At 51.2% G+C, this 23,498-nt stretch overlaps 7 protein-coding genes across 7 annotated transcripts; 2 read left to right on the top strand and 5 right to left on the bottom strand.

The window, feature by feature from the left end:
- Positions 1-2,104: 2,104 nt before the first annotated feature.
- Positions 2,105-3,659, top strand: BCR38DRAFT_505485 (galactosyl transferase GMA12/MNN10 family-domain-containing protein; the record flags this gene model as incomplete). The annotated part of the gene is made up of 2 exons (XM_040864923.1): positions 2,105-2,911; positions 2,970-3,659. 2 exons carry the CDS (start codon positions 2,105-2,107, stop codon positions 3,180-3,182), a joined length of 1,020 nt encoding a protein of 339 aa, XP_040709959.1. The 3' UTR covers positions 3,183-3,659.
- Positions 3,660-4,178: 519 nt separating this feature from the next.
- Positions 4,179-6,036, bottom strand: BCR38DRAFT_461768 (pyridoxal phosphate-dependent transferase; the record flags this gene model as incomplete). Its single annotated transcript, XM_040862557.1, has 3 exons — positions 4,179-5,172; positions 5,231-5,836; positions 5,936-6,036. 3 exons carry the CDS (start codon positions 6,034-6,036, stop codon positions 4,179-4,181), a joined length of 1,701 nt encoding a protein of 566 aa, XP_040709958.1.
- A 2,048-nt stretch (positions 6,037-8,084) lies between these two features.
- BCR38DRAFT_451484 (hexose transporter) lies at positions 8,085-11,550 on the bottom strand. Its single transcript, XM_040861464.1, has 7 exons — positions 10,536-11,550; positions 10,424-10,450; positions 10,163-10,369; positions 10,054-10,106; positions 9,250-9,954; positions 9,094-9,186; positions 8,085-8,888 (listed from the first exon to the last, which is right to left on the bottom strand). The coding sequence occupies exons 1-7, from the start codon at positions 11,086-11,088 to the stop codon at positions 8,550-8,552; spliced, it is 1,977 nt and encodes a 658-aa protein (XP_040709957.1). The 5' UTR covers positions 11,089-11,550; the 3' UTR covers positions 8,085-8,549.
- Positions 11,551-12,663: 1,113 nt separating this feature from the next.
- BCR38DRAFT_120160 (uncharacterized protein) lies at positions 12,664-14,191 on the bottom strand. The gene is made up of 4 exons (XM_040853465.1): positions 13,379-14,191; positions 13,249-13,328; positions 12,959-13,194; positions 12,664-12,852 (listed from the first exon to the last, which is right to left on the bottom strand). Exons 1-4 carry the CDS (start codon positions 14,075-14,077, stop codon positions 12,749-12,751), a joined length of 1,119 nt encoding a protein of 372 aa, XP_040709956.1. The 5' UTR covers positions 14,078-14,191; the 3' UTR covers positions 12,664-12,748.
- A 949-nt stretch (positions 14,192-15,140) lies between these two features.
- BCR38DRAFT_490768 (mitochondrial branched-chain alpha-ketoacid dehydrogenase kinase-domain-containing protein) lies at positions 15,141-16,652 on the top strand (the record flags this gene model as incomplete). Its single annotated transcript, XM_040864568.1, has 4 exons — positions 15,141-15,255; positions 15,337-15,485; positions 15,561-16,537; positions 16,589-16,652. The coding sequence occupies 4 exons, from the start codon at positions 15,141-15,143 to the stop codon at positions 16,650-16,652; spliced, it is 1,305 nt and encodes a 434-aa protein (XP_040709955.1).
- A 1,068-nt stretch (positions 16,653-17,720) lies between these two features.
- On the bottom strand, positions 17,721-20,068 carry BCR38DRAFT_490767 (uncharacterized protein; the record flags this gene model as incomplete). The annotated part of the gene is made up of 5 exons (XM_040864567.1): positions 17,721-19,102; positions 19,162-19,264; positions 19,327-19,404; positions 19,486-19,703; positions 19,858-20,068. The coding sequence occupies 5 exons, from the start codon at positions 20,066-20,068 to the stop codon at positions 17,721-17,723; spliced, it is 1,992 nt and encodes a 663-aa protein (XP_040709954.1).
- An 880-nt stretch (positions 20,069-20,948) lies between these two features.
- On the bottom strand, positions 20,949-22,503 carry BCR38DRAFT_490766 (Stc1 domain-containing protein; the record flags this gene model as incomplete). Its single annotated transcript, XM_040864566.1, has 6 exons — positions 20,949-21,059; positions 21,125-21,709; positions 21,760-22,044; positions 22,095-22,332; positions 22,382-22,408; positions 22,463-22,503. The coding sequence occupies 6 exons, from the start codon at positions 22,501-22,503 to the stop codon at positions 20,949-20,951; spliced, it is 1,287 nt and encodes a 428-aa protein (XP_040709953.1).
- Between the last annotated feature and the right edge of the window lie 995 nt (positions 22,504-23,498).

Here is a 23,498-nt window from a genome sequence, read left to right as displayed (position 1 = left end):
TGCATATTTGTAGTCTAAGACTCCCAGATGTGCTACGGAGACTAACAACAGCTAGGTCTCAAAGCGATTTGAACACAATAGCATCGAACTTCTGAAAATTGTACATTACAATGTCTTCGGATCTTATTTGAGTCCCAAGGGAACTACTTGTTAGCTATCTGCTTAATCCCTCTGCATCAACAAAACCACGTTTTATTCGTAATACGGACCTCACTCGGGACCAGCAGACGAGATTCCAGCCCTTCGAAATGGGCTAATTGGACGTATGAAGAGATCGCGACAAAGAACCTCTACTCAAACAAACAAGCTCAATTAGTCTGTAACGGGCGCATTAGTCCTCAGGAGAAGAGACCTAAGTGAGGACTAAATAGGACACTGAGAAAGAAAAACTTCAAGCTCTGGCTTCTCGAAGATGAGGTTAATCGCCAGATTCCTTGGTGACATCCGATTCTTTCTCCCTCCCGAGCTTTTGATGTATAGATAGGCAGCGATCACAATCACTTTAAACCCAATCGTTTATCGAAGGGCTAGAGTTACCTTTACTCGCTTGTTACTTCAACTTCGACCACGGCTAGAGAACTAGGAGGGTATAATATTCTCTGATGAGCTGTAGGCAACGAACAACACTTTGTGGAAGAAATGGTTAGCTATTCACGATCCCGAATCCCTTACCCTATTAAGGAGGAACCCTCACGACTGGAAACCTCGTATTCTAGGGCCAATTTGCTGGTAAACAGGACGGAGCTTCTTTCTTCTGGGCGGATTGATGGGTGGACAACAGCACGCAAGTATACATATTTCAGCCTACCTGTAGTATACTGTTTCTTCCGCGCGACCCCGACTCGGCTGTCTTCCAGCAGGACAATGCTCCATCTTATCAAGCAAAGGATACACAAGCTACCTTGCAGGCCCTAGGTGTCCCGATTCTAAGGTGGCCTGCTCATTCTCCTAACCTAACCTCGACCGAGAATGTATGGTTCTAGATGAAGAATTGGATCGAGTCTCGATACGATGTTCGGAGCCTTCCAATCGCATGTAGTTCAAGAGGCGTGGGGTGCAGTCCCGGGGGATTGGGTTTTACAATCGGCCCACTCAATGGTGCGAAGACTCGAGCTGCACAGAAATGGAGACAATATCGAGTAATCAAGATTGCTCTGTTTTTTTCGCAGAAGACTGTGCATAGTGACTCAATCTCCTACGGCATGGCACGACGGAAGCAGTTGCTGCACTAACGTCTGTGACGCTGGTGGAGTCTTAGCGGTGTTGACTGACTTGCATGGTTCGAAGACTGCAAGTTATGCACAATGGGATCCGAGTTCCAATGGGGTCCAGAACAATTGACCCCACAAAGCCAAGAATCCCTTGTGAGCGAATGCATGGAATTGCTTTGTACAGGGGTTGGATTCTACATCTTGCCGGGTCTAAAGTTTAAATCTGCAGAGAAGGTGATAAGAGCAAGGATGCCACGGGGCCGCCCTCAAATTGCTTCTCAAAGCGCCGCAATGTGTCTGGCTGCTGAGCAGCTTGAACACCGAAGTTCAATCTTGTATGAAGAAGATGCGTGTCTAACAACGCCCAGGGAGATGAAGAGAGGCGCGCACATATTCGTTGGTTGAACGAAAGGCTCTCTGCAACTGTGTTATCAGCTGTTCAAGCCACGCCCATCGCCAGCGCCAGCTGATTCTTGTCCCACCACATCATTCCTTCCACTGCTGTCGTGATTATTCATTGCTTCCCAGAGTCGCAACCACGTTGGCCTTCTCGCAGCCGCCGCCAGTCATCATTGGCAGCTTACTTTCCTCTCGGCACTGTCTCCCGGTGGCTCTTTTATATTCGGTCTCACTCGCCTTCGGGAGCGGTGACGCGATCGTTTGCACCCGTCGCTGACACAGATCGCACCGCTACCGACTAAGACCCTCTAAACGACGCCTGCCGACACGAGGGTGTGAAACCGCCTCGAAGATATCCGCCGTGGCCATCTCGAGCTTGATACTCTACCCAACACTAGCGACCGGGTGCTAGCCATCCCACCCAATTCCCGTCGCTAGCTGTGCCGACTCAAATCCTCTGATCCTCCGACCAATTTCTGGAACCACCCATCCCAATGCATTTCGCATATCCTCCCCGAAAGAAGTCGGGCCCGCCACCCTACCTGCCGCGCTCGACGAGAATACCCACGTTGCGGAAGAGTCGCCTCAAAACCATCGCAATTACATGCGTTGCAATTCTATTCGTGATATGGCTGTTCTCTGGTAGCAGCAGCACGAAGAGCAGCACGAGAAGCAGCTCACGGCACGTAATAACAGGGGAGCCGCCAGTTGTCATTGTGACTGTGTTTGACTCGAAGAGTGTCAAGGGCGATTCAGATTATAATTATATCAAGGATGTGATGGAGAACAGAGTTGCGTACGCGGAAAAACATGGTAAGTGTCCACTACCCTTGAAGGAACCATTGGATGCCGGCATTAACGTGGATAAAATAGGATACAAGACACATCTGGTCGAATTCACAGATTACGAGCTGAACGACACCCCCCGATCATGGGCGAAAGTGGTGGCCGTGAGACACGCCATGGCCAAATTTCCCGACTGCAGATACCTTTGGTTCCTCGAACAAAATGCCCTGATCATGAATCCCAACTTGAAGATCGAAGACCATGTCTTTGCTGCGAGCAAGCTCGAAGCCAACATGATCAAGGACCTCCCCGTCGTACCGCCAGACAGCATCATTAAAACATTCTCCCATCTGACGGCGGACGATGTCGAGCTTGTCGTCACCCAGGACAAGGAGGGTCTGTCGACAGGCAGTTTCTTGATACGGAATGGGGAGTGGGCCAAGTTCTTCCTCGATACATGGTTCGATCCATTGTACAGGAGCTATAACTTCCAAAGAGCAGAGACCCATGCTTTGGTATGTTTATAAGACTGTAATGTGAGCGAGTGACGAGGCCTAACTAACACTGAACCAGGAACACATTGTTCAATGGCACCCCACGATTCTTTCCAAATTGGCCGTCATTCCCCAGGATCTGATCAACTCGTACGGCACGGCCACCAAGGGCAAGGCGTACGAGAATGGAGATCTCGCCATAAGATTTGCCGGCTGCACGAGAAGTAGCTCGTCGGGCTGTGCGGAGCAGGCGAAACCATACCAATCCAAATGGCGGGAAACCTTTGCATGACAACACGGCGACGACCACCGCCAGCCAGGTAGCGATTCGCGATTCCTCCGTTCGAATATACCCTTGCGGACAGGTGCGGAACAGAAGGTGAGAAAGCGATGGGGAATACCCTCAATGAAGTCATGGGCGTTTTTTTTCTCCCCACGAAGGGTCACATGGTGCATTATCTTGGTTACAAATGAATCTAGACTAGTAGGGCGTTTTGAAACCTCGGGGGACGGTTTTGGCAACGGCTGACCGTGGCATTTACGGGTGTTCTGTGAGTGATGAGCATTATTGGTAATTCGCTACACTTAATGAGCAAAATTTTGGCATCCTGAATTACGTGAGAAGGCCGCATGTATGTGTGTGTGAGAGAAACTCGCGTCGGGTTCGTACGGGAAACAATCATATGTCGACGTGTTTAGGTTAGACTTCATATGATGGTATGAGTCCTTGGTTTAGCATCCTGGATTTTGGATGCTTTGAACTATTGAGCCTTGCTTGTTTGACTTATATGCCGGCAGCGAAATAGTTGGCCCAGAACGGCGCGATAAATAGCCAGAAGTTCGATACAATCACTATTGTGAGTTTTTGCTGGGCACTACCGGTCCGGGCAAGGAAATCATCCACAAGCCGCAGCCAGTCCACCAAGGGGATGCGGATGACATCCAATGGAGATTCTCAACTCATATAATTAACACTCATTAGTCACAGCAGGAAGAGTCGGTGCCTCATGTGACGCTCGGAATAAAGTACAGTTTCATAACGTTTTGATTATGCATTGGCTATTGATCTAAGCAGTCTTACCAGAGACAATATACACAGTACTTCACACTACCTCAAAACAATGCCCGATGGTCCTTGTTTCGACCGCTTTTGGAATACTTCTTTACACACCTCGTCTTTCCCACCGATATTTACATCAGTCAACGAGTGCGATTTGGGCCACCATGTGATCCCCCGTCAGGTAGACGACGCCCTTTATCCTATCAACACAACTCTACACCTAGACAACTAGGCCTTGTACAAAATATCCAAGAACCCCGTCGCCAGGTCGACCACGACACTCTTGTTGGGCAGGCTGCCGGCGACACCGTACAGCGCCGCGCTATCTCCCATAACCTTGCCCCTCGACTGCTTGCCCTCTACGGCCCTGACACGCTCCTTCTCCCGCTCTTCCTCGACGACGGCCTCAAGGTCAGCCACCAACTTCTCCCAGATCTTGGCGATGGGCATGGTGACAGCCACGTGGATGGCGGGCGGGCTCTGCAGCGAATTCAAATGCCAACCCTTGGCGCTCATGCCGTCGGCCAGATCGTAGATGTTGAGGTTACGGGCCGTGAAGGCGACGACGGAAACGAGCGGTCGGCCGATGATCTGTAGTTCCGCCGCAAGCGGGGGCGACGAGGTGATGTGCTCGGCGATCTTCTTGGCGGCGCCGACAATCTTCACGCAGGCGTCGATGTAGCCGGTCTCGCCCACGCGCATCATGCTGGTCCAGCACCCGGCGATGAGGGCACCTGGTCGGGAGCCGGCGATTCCGGGTGATGCGTACACACCACCGCTCCAGTCGGCGCTGACGAAGTACTGGTATGTGCGCAGCTCTTGGTTGCGGTAGAGCACGGTCGAGTTGCCCTTGGGAGCAAAGCCGTACTTGTGCGTGTCGCACGAGATGGATGTCACCCCTTTGAGACGGAAGTCGAAGAGTTCCGTCTCGAAGCCAGCTCTTTCGAGGAAGGGTACGAGGAAAGATCCCAGACAGCAGTCAACGTGCAGGGGAATGCGTCGCTTCAGGGCAAGCTTGGAGAGCGCGGTGATATCGTCTATTATGCCGTGGGGGAAGTTAGGGGCGGATCCCACGAGGAGGACGGTGTTGCTGTTGATAAGACGAGAGACGCGGTGCACGTCTACTTGATGCGAGGGTGCTGGACAGGACACGAGGTGGACTTTGATCTTGAAGTATTCGCCGGCTTTGCGGAAAGCTGTGTGCGCTGTCTCGGGGAGGATCCTGAGAGCTGAGTTAGCATTTACACAATGGTGTTGAGGGAGGCCAATGAAGTACTTACATCTCAGGCTCTGTGATGCCCCTCTCCACGTAAGCCTTCTGGCGTGCACTCAAGCAAGCCATGAGAATACTCTCGGTTCCTCCGCTGGTCGAGACGCCGGCCGCGTTGGGCGGCGCGTTGAACATCGATAGCACCATGGCCACAACCTCGGCCTCCATCTTCCTCACGCCAGGGAAGACATCAGGATGGATCGGGTTCGCGACGGTAAATTTGCCGTATGCCTCGGTCTGCAACTTCAAAAGCTCGTCCTCGCCGTGGTACACTGCGCCTGACACGAAGCCATCCTCCCATCGCGTATGGTCCATGTTGGCCAGTTCGTCGAGCTCTTTCCTCAGCACCTCCTCGTCCCAACCGTCCTTGGGGAGGGCCAGATACCTCGTACCGCCGGGCGTTATTAGCTTTCCTTGCATCTTGGAGAGCGCGTCGGTGACCTGTTTGCGCACTTGGGTCCGCACGCCGGGCGCCCGGAGGAAATACCCATAGAGAATTCGGCGGACATCGGTGTAGAGCTCGACGATAGTGCCGATCAGGCCGCGGCCTTTGAGTTTCCAGTACGATCGTCGGAGGAGGCGGAGGACGAAGAAGAAGAAGACTACATTTCGGAACCTACATTGAGGGAAAAGCACAAACCCAGTTAGCAGATGAAATGAACCTGAAACCAGCAGGCTTGGCTATCTGTGTTGAATTGGTCATGGTTATACTTACAAATCGAGGTTGAGCACCTGCAGCGGGTTGTTTGGCCGGTTTCTCTTAACACTGTTGAAGCTCTCCCGCAGGCTGATGGGCATGCGCGAGGAGCCCGGCATGATGGCGAGGAGTTTTGTCTTCATGTGATGCCTTATCAACTGCGCTCATTTGGGTCAACCCAATTGCTGTTGTGGAGAAAATGTTGGTCGTCGGGACCTCAGGGACGTTGGAGGTTTAGGAAGAGAGCTACGACGATCCTCGGCAGGAGTTCTGGGCGGGCACCTGCACCGTTTTAAGTGTTGCAATGACGGCCTCCGTCACGCGATTAGTACCCCCAAGGTCAGGGACCAGCGTTGACTAACGTTGATGGACAACAACGCCAATGGCAAAAAGAGTCCCGCATCTTTCTAACACAAAGCTACCCCATGCTCGTATTGCAATTACTAACAACCAATGCGAGTGCGATCGCGGGAGCCGAGGTTCCCAGGAAGTATATCCATGTACTAGTAGCAGACGTCCGAATCGATGCTAACTCGACCGCAATTACGTCAATTCGTCGCAGGCCACGGCTAGCGAGTCCGAGTTATCTGTTCTTATCTGATGCTTCGCTTCAGACCGCTGACAATCGTCTTCGCCATGACTGGCTAGAGGCCTGATTTCACTAAGACGCGGATGCGAGGTTCTTAATTGAAGCACAGTCGGTACGGGAGGCGACCAGGTACCACCCTGGCCAGCTTCTCCCAACAATCTGATAGGATGCGCCAAAGAGTCCTCACTCCAAGGCCCATTGTTCCACACTGGTCTGCTGTAGCACAGTTGCGTTTCCCACCTCCCATTCTCATCCAGATTCTCAACTGGATCTGGGATGCAACCGCTTGGGATCGGGAGAGCGTTGTGTTTTGTGAGGACTGTCTGCGCTCATGTCAATAAGTGAACGGTGATCAGCAAATGCCAGTAGCATTGTGTTCTTTAGTCTGTCATGGCTGCTCTCGTGAATAGAACACCAGCAGGCTGGGAGCCCCGGACTGTCGTTGCCCAGTTTGGCCATTTGCCGGTGTCAACATTGAAGTCGAACACTTCACAGCCCATATCTCCCAGCAGATACGCCGATAGACCTCCACCGTCGTGTGGGTCATCTCCTGATGCCAGGCCTATATTGTCGTTTTCACTATTTACAATGGTCCCCCTCCTGGGATCCCCCTTTTACACTTCTCTCTCACAGACGGCTTCAGCGAGAGGGCCACCAAATCGCAGACTTGGAATCAAACCCAGTAGATTCATCCCACAACTCGCGAGGAAGATGACATCCGCCGGCGCCGACGCCTTGTCGATACTGGGCCTTCGGACTGAATACACAGATGTCACAGCACGTGCATCGTGACGTGGTACTACCGATAAGCCTTCCGCGCTCACGCAAACTGCTTCAGCAAGCAGGCGTCGCTAGATAGTGCGGGCCCCAGGATCTCCGGTGCCTTGAAGAAGTTCTCGGTTGCAAAGTCAGCACGCAGACCCGAACGCTGCGATGACGTTGACTGTTGCCTCGTGCCGAAGTCGAGATTCCCGAGGCCAACCTCAACCTAAGGTCTCATCACGCTCCCCACTTACAATTGCTTGTCAAAACCTAACTCCTCAAGCCCTGAACGGAGCTTAATTTCCTCCCCACCGTGGGTTTGGTCTGCTTCGGCTGCGAGTACTTCATCCCTATCCACTACCTCCCTATCCAAGCCCTCGCCGCCGGCATGGATTCACCCTAGCGCAATAGCTCCTCCTCCTCCTGACACTGAATGCCGGCTTCCTGTTAGGTCGTCTCTTTTCCGGCGTTGTGGGTGATACAATAGGCCAGTACGACGTCGTCATCGTCGTATGGTACCTGTCCAGCTTGTAGGTCCCAGCGCTATGTGTCCCCGGTTCAACAGATGCGACGCTCATCACTTTCTCTGTGTTATTTGGTTTCTTTTCAATGCTTGCGTGTTACTTATCACGAAGTTGGTTGTGTAGATCTCGTCTATGTCGATTGTGATGTTTCTTACTACTACTGGAGGGTCGACGGCGAACCTTATCAATGGCGTTATATTGAACAGTCCGGTTAGTGGGGCGAGTCCTAAGGTGTTCTGGGGCTTGTTTTGTGTGGTTGGCACTACCTGGTTGCTGGTGGCAAGGGGCAGACGGATGGGGTGGGTGGAAGCCGTTTGTCTACTTTTAGAGAGGCTCAGGGGATCCCTCCCAGGTGAGAAACGCAGAAACCAACTGCGGTTTGAAAGGAGGATGTTTTGCTACCGCAACTATTATGATTTACTTTATTATGTGCCAGGCTGTGGTATAAATAGATGAGATGCCTTCAAATGATAGAATACCTGAATAAACTGGTCACATATACATTACATGCGCAATGTCGTCAAGACGACCGAAAGATGCATGGAGCGAAAGACTCTCATTACTCCTCCACATCATTCGTGTGAGGGACTTCCGTGACGCCTCACATGATTTCGTCAATATGCGGAAAAACAATGGTAGCACATGGACTTCCAGAGCGCACCCTTCGACAAATCCCAATTACACCCCCTCCTCCTGCTGGTGCTCAAGCTCGAGGCGAGACGTATCAGTCACCCGCCTCAAGCAAGCAACGGCACAGCTACACTCTCGCAGGAGGATCATGCTCCCTCTCTTGGGTAAATTGCTTCTCATGATACTCAATCGTGTCGCGCGTGCTCGGGGACTTAGGCGCGGGTATGTCCCGACGCAGGATGTAGTGGCCCCAGAAGTAGAAGAACTGCTTGACGCCGAAGGAGACGAAACTCCGCAAGGGAACATTGAAAACCGAATCCAGCTCTTCGAGGGTTTTCTCTTTTGTCTCAGGTACAAATAGAAGGACGAGCAGCCAGCCGATCAAATTCCAGACAGCATACCAAGAGAAGGCGCCTTGGGGCCTCCAGGATTGTACCATCGAGGGCCAGGTCAGGCTGATTACGCTCTGTAGTAGAATGGGATGTTAGTATTTGTGGTTTTGTTTGAAGAGCTAAAGTAAATGGTGGTAAGGTCGGAAGTTAGAAAGACAAGAAAAAAAAGAGGTTATGTCTCGTGGGTAGATACTCTTCATTCTGGCCCCTGTAGGGAAATTTTCACCACGGAGATAGGTTGAAAAGGAGGAATATGACTCTGGAGCAGACGATACGTACGTTGAAGAACCAGGTCGTTGCCGTGGCGAGCGACATGCCGATGGGGCGGATGTACAGCGGGTATGCTTCTGCTGAATACGTGAACGGCACCGGCTAAGAAGAAATGTTAGTAACTTGTTTGAATTTAACGCAACCTCTCGTGCTTTGGATTCTTACTCCTTCACCCGGGGAATACACCATGCCATAGAGGTATAAGCCCAGTGCGATACAAGCGACGTGTGCTTTCGAATCCTCGGGAATGTAGAAACTAAACGCCGTGAAGAACATAAACAAGGACATGAGCGGAAATGTGGTGAGCAGAAGATTTCTCCTCCCGAAGGTGTCGATAGTGTAGAAAGCCGGAAGTGCAAACAGCCAGTTGATGATGCCGAATCCGAGAGATGCGGACAGGGCCGAGATCTCGTCGAAGTTGGATTCGAGGAAGATCTCGGTGGAGTAGTAGGCAATGGCGTTGACGCCGCAGAATTGTTGCATGAACATGACTATCTCAGACGCGAGCATGGCGTTGCGGTTGCGGCGGACCGTCAGTATCTCTTTGATCTTGCTGTGACCAATGTTCATGGCCTCCTTCTCGACCTGGAGTAGGGTGTCCATGTAGAACAAGTCGCGAGCGGCCTGAACCTTTTCGTAACGCAGCTTGCAGATGGCCTCGTAGGCTTTGGAGTGACGGTTCTTGGTGAGGTACCAACGGGGAGACTCCGGGGTGAAGAAGACAATGCAGCAGACGATAACAGCGGGGATCATGGCAGAGCCCATCATAAGACGCCAGTTTAACCCGGGCACATGCGCCGGCACTTTATAGAAAGCCAGATCGGCAACGTAACCAACCATGATACCGAAGGCTGTCCACATTTGCCATTGCTGCAAATTGAACCAATTAGCTTATTTTCCATTTAATTCTCAAGTGACACCAGGACATGATTAAACCCAGGATCTCAATGTTCAGACCAACGGACTCACCATAACCAATGCTCCTCGCAGCTTTGGCGGGGAACATTCAGCAGCAAATATGGCTGTACAGAAATCAGCAATCTCAACCTCACAAAACCACGCAACATGCACAGCTCACGCGTAGTAGCCGATTTTGGACCAATTCCAAAGCCCAGAAAGAAACGAGCGATGAACATATGCCACCACGTATTGGTAAACGCTTGCCAAAAACAGGCCAACCCGGAAATAGCGCAGGATACAAAGACGGTTCCTCGACGGCCGAATACTTTGTTCATGGGTTCAGTAAGCCAGCAACCTATAAAGGCGCAGCAAATATAGGGGGCAGCTATAAGTATGTTAGTTTTGCGGACCAGCTGGTTAAAGTGGGGCTAAAACTGACCATTGACAAGGCCGACAAGCCACGAGTCTGGTAATTGTTCTTGTGTTAGCTCCCTACTACTAATTGTGGGCTGTGCTGCTGTAGCTTGTAGCCTATAGTAGGTTTGCCTCACCTCTCTGGGATTCCGCGTTGCCAATACCGAAGTCCTTTTTGTAAAATGATTGAGCACCATTGACGACCGTCTCGTCCATACCCTGCACGGCAGCGCAGAGAGAACAGATGACAATGACGGCGTACAGCATGGACGGATTGGACCACTTATGTGTGATCTCCCTATCAAGCACCTCGCGCTCGCGTTCCGTCAGGTCCGACACGGTATCGTACTTGTTCATGTTGCCGGCGATCATGGCGCCGACTCGGAAGGCTCGAATGTCGTCTTCGGCGGTAATGCCGTGCTTGCGGCAGAACTCCTCGCCCCTTTCGGCCAGCTGGTGCTGGCTGAGGCCGGCCAAGGGGTTCTCCAGCTTGGCGGAGGCTTCAAGTCGTTTTCGCTCTTCGGGATCCATTCTGGAGTCGAATAAAACTGACGGCCCGCCGGCGTCGGCGGTGTTGTCGCTGCTCAGGCGATGCTCGATTTCAGTTCGAGAAACGTCGGATTGATCTGAGTTCTTTCGCCGTGCGGGTTTCTCACCCCCAGTGGGACCGTTGTCTGGGTTCGACGCCATTTTGTAGCCAGACTGGTATTGGACCAATTATGTTGTACCTGAAGCCCCTGTAAGCTGCAGATGTTTGCCCTGGAACGGCGGTAAAACAAGCAATGCGTGAGGAATGAAGAGAGGCATGAGGTCTAGAGAAACGACGCCCAGCGTACGGCGGCGGGCGTGCGAAGCAACGTTATTTCTAGTCTTTTACACCAAAGACGAGAGAAGCGTGTTCCTTCCCCGCGGTTCATACATGCGAATAATCCTTGGGGTCAGCCTTGTAGTCAGACCATCCTCAATAATGCCGATCATCGTAATGAAGGACCAATAAGGTGAAATTCCAAGCCGTCGGTTGCGGAAATGGTAATCTCTGGTGAAGAGATGTGAGGGCTAATCGACTGGAAGGATTCCATCGACGTCATCTGTTCAGGATCCAACGCCGAGATGCCAGGGTATTTGCGGCAGAGCATCCTTTCTAGCGAATGATATTCTCAATTACCAACGGCACTGTCGAATAGAGAATTGCGCCCATGCTTAGTGGAGGGAAGGGATGACGTAAATTGTTGCGAGACGTGCTTTACCGATCACGCGACATTCAAGCTATGGCCGCAGGTTGGGCGTTCTCGCAATATGGTAACATCCCGTCAGCAAGCTGCGGTCTGCGGTCTGCAGAACTTGCAAGTCGCATGAGGTTGTTTGTCAAAAGAATGGCAGATCGAGTCCTCCATCAGGAATTAAAGATGCCATTTGATGTTTGAAAAATATATGTAGTTACCAAGCGTTATCTGCCGTGCCGTCAACATTGCCAACGCTTTCAAGCTCTTCGAAGCTTCACTAAGCCCTCGGGGTTCCTACTATAGTATTGTCGAACAGGTTTGTTCTAGCCCCATTTCTCCGGCAAACCGCGGCAAACCGACCAACTGTCTGGGCATTCGCATGTTGGCCAAGAATAGGAGTCATGCGCTATGACATATGACCCCCAGTATTTCTGTCCGCAGCTCTCTGCGATAGGAGTGATGTCGCGACAACTGTAGAAGATACGTTATACGGATAATGCCGCATTTTCCGGGCGAGGCAAGAACAAGCAGCAAAGCAGGTTGAAAAGGGTTGGAAATAGTTGCGCGTATTTGATCCTGAGGAATATGCAGTCACCACAAATCAGATCGTCGATCTAAAACTGTTTGCTTGTTTGCTTGAAATGATCGGCTTGTGCCTCACAAACCCAACGAGGTGCCTTGCGAGTACTACGTCGAGCCAGTGTCCCGATCTTGGCAGTCCCGCCACGGGCGCGGTCAACCTCACCAGAGCTGTGATGCATGCAAGCCGACGGGAGCCCCTTGGTGATAGGAAAATACAATGTGCAAATTAGTTGGCTGGCCTTGATGGTCAACGTCGGAGGAGGAGGAGGATTGACGGTGGTGAAATGCGGAAGCAAGTGCGTATGAGTTGGACCAATAGAGGGTACTTTGTGCTTTGTCGCCAACTGTTCTACCAAGAATAGAAGTTAGATGAGGCCATCTCTTGTTCCACCCTGGGACTGGAGGCCGCAAGCTCTTTGTCGTTTCATCAGCATCTTCTCATCTGTAGGGTCGCTGATGATTTCAACTCACCCGTTGCTTTGCAATCGACATACACATATAATCAGTCTTCGAATTCTCAGTGTCATAGTCGCTATGTCCAAACTTCAAAAGGTCGAGCTTGACTCATCCAATCGCAGTATTGTGTAACAGCTTGATTGGGTACCCTGATCCGCCCAGTTCCAAATGTGCATTCTTACATCATGCAAATCTTGGTTGTCGTAAGCACTGCCATAAATCCGATGAACGCGGTCGCCCCTCGGGGCAGGTCGTTGCGAAGTAGGCTCATGAGAAGAATCAGCCTGGGGTTATCTTACTCCTTGTGATGTGTGTTCGCGTCGCTTTGGGTGTAGGCGTATTGAGCATTTCGGTGTCTTGCCTCCTTGCTCTCTTGCGCTTCAGAGCAGACCAGTCGGCCTTCCAGCTCTCAATGCTGTTGAGCAGTTCCGGATCCGCATCCTCGGGCACATAATTGAGACATTGAACCTCGATCGCCTTGAGCTGGATTTGAAGGTTCAAGATTTCCATTTCGCCATCGTTACGTTCGCACTCACTTCCAGGAGTCAATAATAATGTAACAGGGGCTTTCTCTAGAGTCGATGCTTACAGTTCATTCACCCGCCCCTCGAGATAAATGATTCTCTGGGCTGCTCGCTCAAGCCTGGTGATCAAGAGGTCGTGGATATGCTGAATTTGAGTTAGCACGTGCTAAGTAAATGCAGTGGGGAAATACTTGCGTCCCGCTCCTCCTGTCGCGCTTTCAAGCAGGAAACAACTGTCTTTAGTCCTTCGTTTAGCTTTTGAGATTCACCTAAAACTTGCTGCATGCGCCGGCTCGACGTGCTGGAGACTGGATTACTCTTTGGCTCTGTTGCCTTCCCCTTAAGTTGCGGGCTCAATGAGTTCTGGGCGGACGGGTTGCGGTGCCCCGTTGAAATGCCAGAAAGGCACGATTGGGTCTTGGACATGTTTGGCGGCCCAAGTGACAGACCATGACCATTGACGCGGTTGTTGATGGAAGGTGAGGTAGGCCAATGTTTCAGCGATTTTGTGCTTGACGTTTGGCCCAGGACTTTCTCCATCTCATCTACAGTCGCATGTAACGAGTCCAACCTGTCGTCTTGCACGCCGTCATCATCTGCTGCTATCCTGGCAGTAAGATCATTGAGCCTTTGAATGAGTACGTCCTTGCTATACTGCGTGCTGTCTTGATATTCACTGTTATCGGCAGCTGAGCGGGGAGAAATGGAAGACATGACGCGAGGCGCAGAGACTTGGCGGCGCAGGGGCGACGACGGAGACATGCCCATTGAATACAGACTCAATGAAGGAGAAGCCGGTGGGGAGGGGGTTGGTGTTGCATCTCCATGATATTGTGGCCTGGTTGGGTTTTGAGGCGTTTGTGGTGTGGCGGCATGTCGCGAATTCTCGAGCATTAGATTAGATGGATTAGATGTAGCTCCTGGATTGAGCAAACGACTTTGAGATATACTGAATGAGGCACAAAGGCTCGCAGCTGGACGTCAATGTGTGGACTGTGACTAGTCAAGGATGATCTCTCGATTGGCTTGTGGAGGTACCCAGGATGTCGCAAGATGTGGGAATATGCACAGTGTCGGAGCATAGTCATGTATCAGGTTTACGCCTGATAAAGGGAACACAATTGGTGCATATACGGTTTAATACTATATAAGATGGAGCAACAGCAGTACCTACGGACAATGGTGTTTTCTTACCATGCTTCAGTACCGAGCCTTATGATGATTTAAAATGTTGTCACGCGATCCAGTAGCAGAACATACCTCACGCGCTTCATCTCAATAGTGTTTTATCTGCATTCATAGGTACTATGAAAGTGGACAAGCTGGGCGTTCTCTTGAGTTTCAATGAGGAAAGTGTGGGGAAGTGCAGGGACCCCGCGCCTAGAACAGCGTGAACTGCGTCACAAGTTAGGCCCAAAAAGGCCTCTCAGTACCCCGGCAAGTGTCCGGTAAAGCAATCATGTGCTTCCCATTCGCCCTTGACCCATAAGTACCGGGTGCGTTCATTCAATGTCCCGCACATCCATCACGAGTGTCCTGGTTCCATATTAAGGTTACTTAAGTACTCTGCATGTGGACAATCGCTGTAGAAGATTTGGCCTTTGCTATAGTGATTGCATAGAGTGATTGTGCTCGAGAAGTCATTGTGAAGTCGACAGCTCGGTATAGCCTCGGCATTGTTGCTGTAACCGTTCTCTGTCATAATACCGCGGGGTTCAGATCATCAACTGCACTCGGCAGCTTGTAACTGGCTTTGTGCTCTTCTCGCTTTTTATCTTCCTTGTTGCCGAACTCTTGCACCATTCCCACGACCACAGCCACCACCACGACCACCTGCAATTTATAACAGATGGCCGCCAACGTCGATTGCAACTGTATCCCTATTCATCAGTAGGACCGACCGACGAGCTTCTCGCAACCGCTGTTCCAGTGACGAGAGCGTCGACGTTCGCCCACCATGTCGTGGAAGGCGTCGGAGCGCTTGATGGACACCATCAGGCACTATGCCAACTTCCCAGCAACAGGAGTCAGCTTGCGGCAGATGGTGCAATTTGGAGAGAGGCCTTCAACGGGTATGCAGCGTCCGTAACAATGTCTCTATTGTCACTGTCACCTTGCACTGCGTTTCTAACCATGCCTTTCTTCACATGCAGGGACCCTCTTCCGAGCCTCGCAATTCCTTGCTGAAGAGCTGCCAATTCGACTTGCGCACCGAGTGCAAGAGCTCAACGATCTTCCTGATGGGCTTAATGAGATGCCATCAGTCAAGAAGGTGAAGGACTGGTATGCGCAGTCGTTTGAGGTATAGAATATTCATCCAATGTGCTTGTCTCGACTTGCAATGGAAGTGACTCAGCTATCTGACATGTGAACACAGGAGATCACAACTCTACCGCGACCCGACCTAGCCAAAGAAGTACGACAACGTCTCCTCAGACCTGGCAAATTCAATGGCAGAAACTTGTTGTCCGAAGCGACGCCAAACCCCAGTATTGAGGAGGGCCAGTACGCGTCCTTGCCCGTCGGTAGCGCCACCCTCACCAAGAAACAACAAGCTACGAGGAGATATTTTGCCATGGTTGACGACAGTAGTGACTGGCCGCCAGATTTGCAAGCATACAACCACAAATTCTCCCACACGCTCAACAAGATCAAGAGGCGGCACGATGGCGTCGTCACGACGATGGCCCAGGGCATCCTCGAATACAAGCGCAAAAGGCAACGAATGCAGATTGACAATAACATTCAGTCCTTCTTGGACCGCTTCTACATGTCGCGCATCGGCATCCGGATGCTTATTGGGCAACACATCGCCTTGACTGACCAGAGCCATCACCGAGATCCGACCTACGTCGGCATTATTTGCACCAAAACGAATGTTCGGGATCTCGCGCAAGAGGCCATCGAGAACGCTCGCTTCGTCTGTGAGGACCACTACGGTCTGTTCGAAGCGCCCAAGATCCAGCTTGTCTGTAACCCCAACCTCAACTTCATGTATGTGCCAGGCCACCTGTCACACATGCTCTTCGAAACCCTCAAGAACTCTCTGCGGGCTGTGGTCGAGACTCACGGCCAGGAGAAGCAGGAATTTCCAGTGACCAAAGTCATAGTCGCCGAGGGCAGAGAGGATATCACCATCAAGATCACAGACGAAGGCGGCGGGATTCCCCGAAGCGCCATACCCCTGGTCTGGACTTACATGTATACTACGGTCGACCGCACGCCCAATCTCGATCCGGACTTTGACAAATCGGACTTCAAGGCACCCATGGCTGGATTTGGCTATGGTCTACCTATTTCACGGCTGTATGCTCGGTACTTTGGTGGTGATCTGAAGCTAATCAGTATGGAAGGGTAAGTCTCAAATCGCGTTCTACTGGCTTCACAAACTAACCTGGCTTGCAGTTACGGCACAGATGTCTACCTTCACCTCAACCGACTTTCGAGCTCGTCAGAACCGCTCCAATAGCAATCAGCAGTCATGAGGGAGTGGTTATCCCAAGGATTGGCGTCTAAGGTTAAGAAGCGGCTGAAGGGTGTGGAGATTTCTGAGCGGAAGCAAGTTGGCGATACTGCATCTATGGTGAATTGCAACAGCTCGAGGTTTAGCCTCGATGAAAGTGGTGGCCAGCTCTGATGTTAGAAGACCTATCGTCGAGCCAAGTGGGCCATTGTCGAATCTTGACGTCGTAATGACAACCTCAGAGGCAATTGTATCAGTTGCAAGTTGGATGACTATACGCCGGTCATGACAGGCAATGGAAATAGCGTGATGGCGGCGGGAAGAGAAGATCCGGTTGGACACGAAGTCCTGCATTATCTGACGACTAGACGGTTTAAGCGGCGACTCACTATGGCAAGCAGGATTGCAATAACGAAACACTATTGTAGCATGGCTACTTGTCCCTACACAAGTGGGAATCTAACACAAATATTGGGATAGGGAGCAGCTTTGAATTGAGCATGGTTACTATTACCAGCATCGCATCAGCCCTGTTGGACGAACAGGAGGAAATGATACGTACATTGCGCCAATCAACAGGCCACTCATTACCAAGTTCTGCTCTGGTAAGTCTTGTTTCGAACCCGACAGATAGATCAATTGACAGGAGTAAATGTATAATCCCATGTCACCAGTAGCTACTTCACTTACCCTGCCCGTGATATTCGGATAAGCAGTCGGGCACAAGAAAGTGGTCAACTAAGTTACCGAAATCGTTTTACGATTTGACTGGCATTCAAAGGAGCGCGTATATAGTTTTCTGTTTCACATTGCCCTTGAGTTTTTCTTTCCACCATTGCTCACCCAGATTCCTTGGAAAGTCGAAAATACATGCGACGAGCAATCGCGTACAATTAAGTCAGTCTCATAACCTCATACTCGTTAAGCCGTAATCCATAACCCCTAACCTATGCACCGTATCCCATCAGCAAACATTCCAGTCATTTTTAATGTCACAGAACCTCCCAGCATGCAGACTAACACGATCCAACATGGCAACGGTATACTTTACCTCTGAACCCCTATCGCCCTGAATCAGTAAGCCCCATGACATCCACCTCCAAACCCCCTCGTCCCCGCCCCCGCCTTCTGGCTCCTCAAAAACTCCTCCCAAGTCGGCCCCCGATCACCCTCTCCACCTCCCATATCCCGACGTTTCTCTCGTTCCCGCAGCAACTGTTGTCTCTCAAGCCTCTTCTCTAACCCGGTCCCAATCCCCGGCGACATGACGGCTCCACCACCACTGGTCCAGTGAGCATTGGATACTTCCGAGAAGCCCCCTACAGCCGCACTGCTTGACCACTTCTCCTCCGATGTCATCGCCGTGGATGGCTCGCGGTGTACCTGTCCCGTCCCATGGTCGAGAGAGGGTGAAACGGAGGCAGATGAGAAGGTCGACGGGGTGAAAATCACCGTTGAGGAGGGACTGCTCGTCCTCACGTCTGGGACCGAGGAGCTGAGAGCCCTCAGGACGGGACTGCGGTTTGCCAGGGGTGGAGGGGGAGGGATGGACGACACTGAACCGCGGGCGCCCATTGGTGGCGGCGGCTGCATGGCGCTGTTTGCCGACGGCGTGCTTGGCTGGGAAAAGGAGTTGCGGTGATGGTGGTGATAATATGAGTGCGAATGCGGGTATGATTGTGTGCGGGACTGGCCTGGGCGGGCTGCTAGGCGGTCGGGGGGGACCTTAAGGTCGATGGGTGGGACGTAGTCGTAGTCGTCGTGTCGGTGGCGGACGGGTTTTGAGTCACTGGGGGGACCTTGGTTGGGATTAAATGCCGATGATGTTCTTCTGTCGGGTTCTCTGTCCCGGTCTCTCTCTTGTTCTTGGTCCTTTTCTTGACGCCGCTCTCGAGATGATTCATCGCCGATGGTATGCAGTGCGCCCGGCGTAAATCGTTTCCGACCTGTCTTGGAATCGTATCCCTGGTGTGACAATTCGTCTCCGATAGTATGCAACATCGGCGGCACGTACTTTCGTCGATTGTGTCGGGTACTCGAAGCGATAACCCTTTTATCCACTGTGGCAGGTTGCAGACCGGCTGGCCCACCACCACCGGCAGCGGACAATTTCATATCTTCCACGAGATCGTCGATGGCGCTATATAACAGCTTCCTTGAGTTTGCATCGTGTTTGGCCGGTAGGAAACTACGTGTGATAGATTTCGGAAGCCGATCCGAGGTGCCATCATCCGCTGTGAGATCCACGTCCTGGACGATCTTCTCAAGCCGACGAGATTCTTCGTTTGGATATGCTAGTATGCATAGCGTGATGTACTGGGCAAACCCAGCTGGTGTCAGAGCTGGTACCAGTGGTTTGTACCTCGCTTCGTGGACAAGGTGGTGTTCGCAGTCGAGATCAGAGTAGAAATCAGAAATGCGGTCGTTTGCATCCTTTGCTTTCGACTTGAAGATGTCTACGGTAATTTGAATTCAGCTACCAGATACTTGTTAGAGGGTGTACGCAGCAGCATACCATGGAAGGGAAAGACTTCCGAATCCAATCTATAGTTTGAGTAGAACAAGCCGAGCTTATCCGGGGTGATGACCAGGCTGTTCTTTGGCGGGTATTCTTCAATCTAGAAAGACAGTCAGCCACCTTTATCACCGGCATTATACCTGTGCGGGAGACTTCACCTACCATATACTTGGCGAGACCTCTCAGGACTTGTCCTAGCCTGTGAGTAGCATACCCATTCTCATCAAATAGCTCACCCCACTGTGATGGCAATTCAGCACTAGAACTAGTTCTTCTCCAGCCCCCAACCGGACGCTTAGAAAAAGTCCGGGAAAAGTGTACACCTTTATGGGGTACAGGAATAGAAGCTTCAGCAGTCGTGTTTGTAGAGCTCGTAAAGGCAAAGGCACTGACAGGGCTGGCGGCCGCCGAAGAAACCACAGAGCCCGATGTACTCGAGACTGCATGTTGGACAACGGCAGAGCCCGGAGCGCTCGATATCGACGAAGGGAAAACGTTGTGTCCATGCAGTTGATAGTATCGCTGAAAACTATCGCCGACTATCCCTTACTTAGTATCAAAGTGGTGAACCCTTCTGACGCAACTTGCCTTCTTCACGGACAACCAAACGTATTTGTTCCAACACATCCAACGACAATCTAGTGGTCCCAAACATCGGCTTCAATGAAGGAACCGGAGTTGTTTCATTCGAACCATCCCCTTTATCCCTTGCCGAGGATGATGGGACTTCCGTCTCGACGGGTGAAACTTGGGTATCAACAGTTCCCTCGCCTCTGGACTGTGGAGAGATATCTTCTTCCACGGCTTTGGGCTGGGTATGATGAGAGCTTGGATTATTCCAGTCCATGATTTGTAATTTAGGACGGGTAACTCTCTGCGAGCTGTGGTCGTGGTCCTCGGTCATATTCGCCAAAGGGTAAATTGGGGTTCAGTTCGAATAATTACAAAAGGAATCAACCAAAAAAGACGCGAAATATTGCAAACAAAGGGGAGCCCCTGCCTGACTAAAAAGAAAGCGAGAGAGAGAAAGAGGAGCATGTTGGTGTTTTGTATCCACCGATCTAGAGCTCTAAAGCAGATTTTGCACAAATATCTCTGTTTGATTCGCTGGGTGCGATATGAGCTGGCGTCGAATAATCGAAAAGCAATCAATATCCGTTGCAACCAAAACTCATATAAGTCGGGCAACAAAAAATGGCACCTCGTGAGGATCATCCCTGCACCTTGGCCCGTGAGATTCGGGAAGAAAGGTGTGCACGACAGCTTTCCGTGTTACGTTATCGGGGACAGACCTGGTTGGTGAGACTACTTGCCCTCTTAAGTGCATGTTCCGCTATCACACGAGATTGGGCAGGAATCGCTCTCAAAGATCACCCAACATGCGAGGTTGTTTCGTGCCGATCATCCCATTGTCGATTCATCATCAATTATACGTTGGCACTTGATGCACTCGAGAGCCCAGCTGTCAACAAAGGAGATCTATTATCATGCATCTGCATTTGTGCTTCCCTATTGTCGGATATCTCGTGACTGCAGAATAGCCATGGGCGGCCTCGAAACATGGCGAGATGGCGAAAATCCATCGAGGAAAGCACCCAATTTGTATTCTGAAGTTGGCACCAGGTCAACAAAGGAAAATTTTGGGGGAAGTGTAATGAACTAGAAGATCTGATGAAACGAGATCGACTAGTACCAAAGACATGGTAGAGAGAGGGGGGAAGTGCCTCTTCGGGCGATTGATGCATGACGGGTGATGTAAGTCGGGGTCGCTCAACTGCTGCTGTCTAGCAGTAGTCTTCGTCACTGTCATAGGGGTCATGGGGGTCATGATCCAGGATGCGCTCCCCAGTCGTGCTGCCGAAGTTGCGATTCTCGTGGAACGTCTTGCGCTGATCCTGTAGACATAGTGAGAACTGATGATTTGGGGATGTTTGAAAGCAAGTTTCAACAAAACACTTACAGGTCTTGCCCAGCCATTCTTTTCAGGCCTTGATTTGATGTTGTATCCACCGCCCGTGGTTCTAGTGGAAGATGTGCCTGCTTGGGATGGAGCCGTGGTCTTTTCCATGGCATTGCCGTCAGGGCCATAACCGATGAAGGTCTTAGAGGCTGATTCGCCGACGCCACGCTTGCCTTTGACTGACTGGGAGTAAGTAGACATTGAGTCGATACCGGCTCGAGAGTCACTAGAAGCCACCGAACGGGAACCTATCTGACCAGAAGTTCGTGAGGGAGCATGCTGATGGGGGAGGACAACCGAGCTGATGCTTCCAGGTCGAAAATTCTGTTGCGGCATGTTAAAATCTACCGACGCCGCTACGGAGCTTCTATCGGATACCTGACCAGCTGTGCTGGGTTGACCACCCGAATGTCTGAGGTGAGGAGGCACCCAGTTCTCTTTGCTCTCATATTCGACTGACGACGTCTCGGTCATCATCGCCGAGCCGGCAACACTGGGCACACGATTGCCGTCATCAATTGAGAGTGACGCAATAGACTCATTCATATTTTCAGTTGGCTTGACCTGGGTGATTCTGATGGCGTCCTAAAAGAATTAGCCAAACTTCATATGGGCAGTGTCGGGTATGACTTTACATCACTGTCATCACTATCGAACCCAAAGTCGTGCTCATCGTAATCGTAGCCGCGAGTGTTGTGAATAGCCTCGGGACCACCCTCGTCCTCATAATCGGTGTCTTCGTCATCGAAATCTTGGTGATCAGCAGCGTTTTCGTCCTTCTCAAATCCGATCGCCTTCTCAACCTGAGCGTGCACCGAAACTCCGACCATCTCATCAGGGGAGACCTGGCCGTTGGGGGCAGGCAGAGGAACGGAATCATAGTCCTGCTGCTCCTTCCATCTTACGCAGCCGGCACACCACTAATACATCGTGAGTTAAAGGAGACATCGATTTGTCAGAAATAACCTACCCGAAGCTTGTTGCGTCTTTGTGAGTGGCTGAATTTGTCTCTGGCCTTCCAAAGGCCGCAGGGGCCATGACACTTCAGCTCTCGGGCAGGTTCACCGGAGTGCTTGCGGCAAGTCAACTTAATATTGAAAGGAGTGATGCCATCATTGTTGCTTTTCTTAGTGTTGTGCCACTTTGCCAGTTGGTTGTTGGAGAACGCGGTCGGGGGCTCCATTTTCCCATCAACGGCGCATCGGAACCTGCGTGGTGTCAGTTTTTGATCGGGTAGAAGAGGCTGAGCAAACTTACCTCTCCGGCAGAGGGAAATTGCGGCCGCTATTTCCTGGTCAATACATTATTCCATAATCCCAGACGTGCTAAAATACTCACCGTTTCACACCAAAGTTTTGGAATTTGGACTTGCCCGCCATCTTGTTCAGTGTTGACGGTAAAGATGGGTCTCGAGACGTGGACGGATGGTAGCCTAAACAATGTGGGTTATGAAACTCACATTCGAGCGCAACGCTGTCCCAATGTACGGAGATTACGCGTTGTTCCCAATTTAAGAAGTGACGCGAGAGAGAAGTAAGGACCCTTGAGCTTGAGACCCGATCACGGTAGAAAGGAGCCGCGATCTGGAAGGCAGAATGGAGGTGGGGAAATATGTGTTCTTCGTACAAATTCCAGGACTGTTTAGGGAAGGGAAAACTGTTAGTCGGTATTGGTCATAGAAATTAAAGGTGTGCAAAAAGTGGCAAAAAAACAAAAAGAGCCTACTGATCGGCCAGACAGACGTGAGGAAAGGCTGATCTAGGGGGGGGCTCAACGTGACTTGCTGGGGTAATTGAAGCTTGACCAGGAGAGGCTGGAAATTGTCGATTTTAGTATTAGGAGATAATGGGCCAAAGGGGCGTATTTGTTGATGTGGTTTGCAGTCCACGGGTCATATCAGAGCAGGACACCTTGCTTCGAGATGAGGTGAAGGTTAAGGTATTGCTGCAAATATGGCCAGAAACGCTTGAGAAGGGTATACTACTTCTGGGGAGACTGAGTGCTTTGAGTACTCTAAAGGTCAGGTAGACAGAGATTGCAGGTGTGGAGTTTTGAACTGCTCTGTTAGAGTGCCCAAGCATTGTCTGAGGCGAGGTGGTCTTAGGTTAATGGCGGGTTGGGAAGGAACAACCAGCTGCGTGCAAAGTACCGTTTGGATCGTTTGTGTTGCGGCGGCGGCCATTTTCTTCGCCCGCACCTGTCTTGCCAGCTTTTTCCAGCTTTGAAGGTAATGTAGGGAAGGCACTGTAGCTACATACAATGCGCCAAAATATTGCTGCGGGCTTCGAAGTAGTCGCAATGTCTTGCTTGCATTACGCTAGAGAGGACGAGGGTGAACATTCAGCCCAATATGCTGACCGAAGAACGCTTTGGA

Source organism: Pseudomassariella vexata, assembly GCF_002105095.1.
Source record: "Pseudomassariella vexata strain CBS 129021 chromosome Unknown BCR38scaffold_24, whole genome shotgun sequence".
Taxonomy (NCBI): domain Eukaryota; kingdom Fungi; phylum Ascomycota; class Sordariomycetes; order Amphisphaeriales; family Pseudomassariaceae; genus Pseudomassariella; species Pseudomassariella vexata.
The sequence above is the reverse complement of the archived record's forward strand: the minus strand, read 5'-3'. Positions and strand labels throughout refer to the sequence as shown.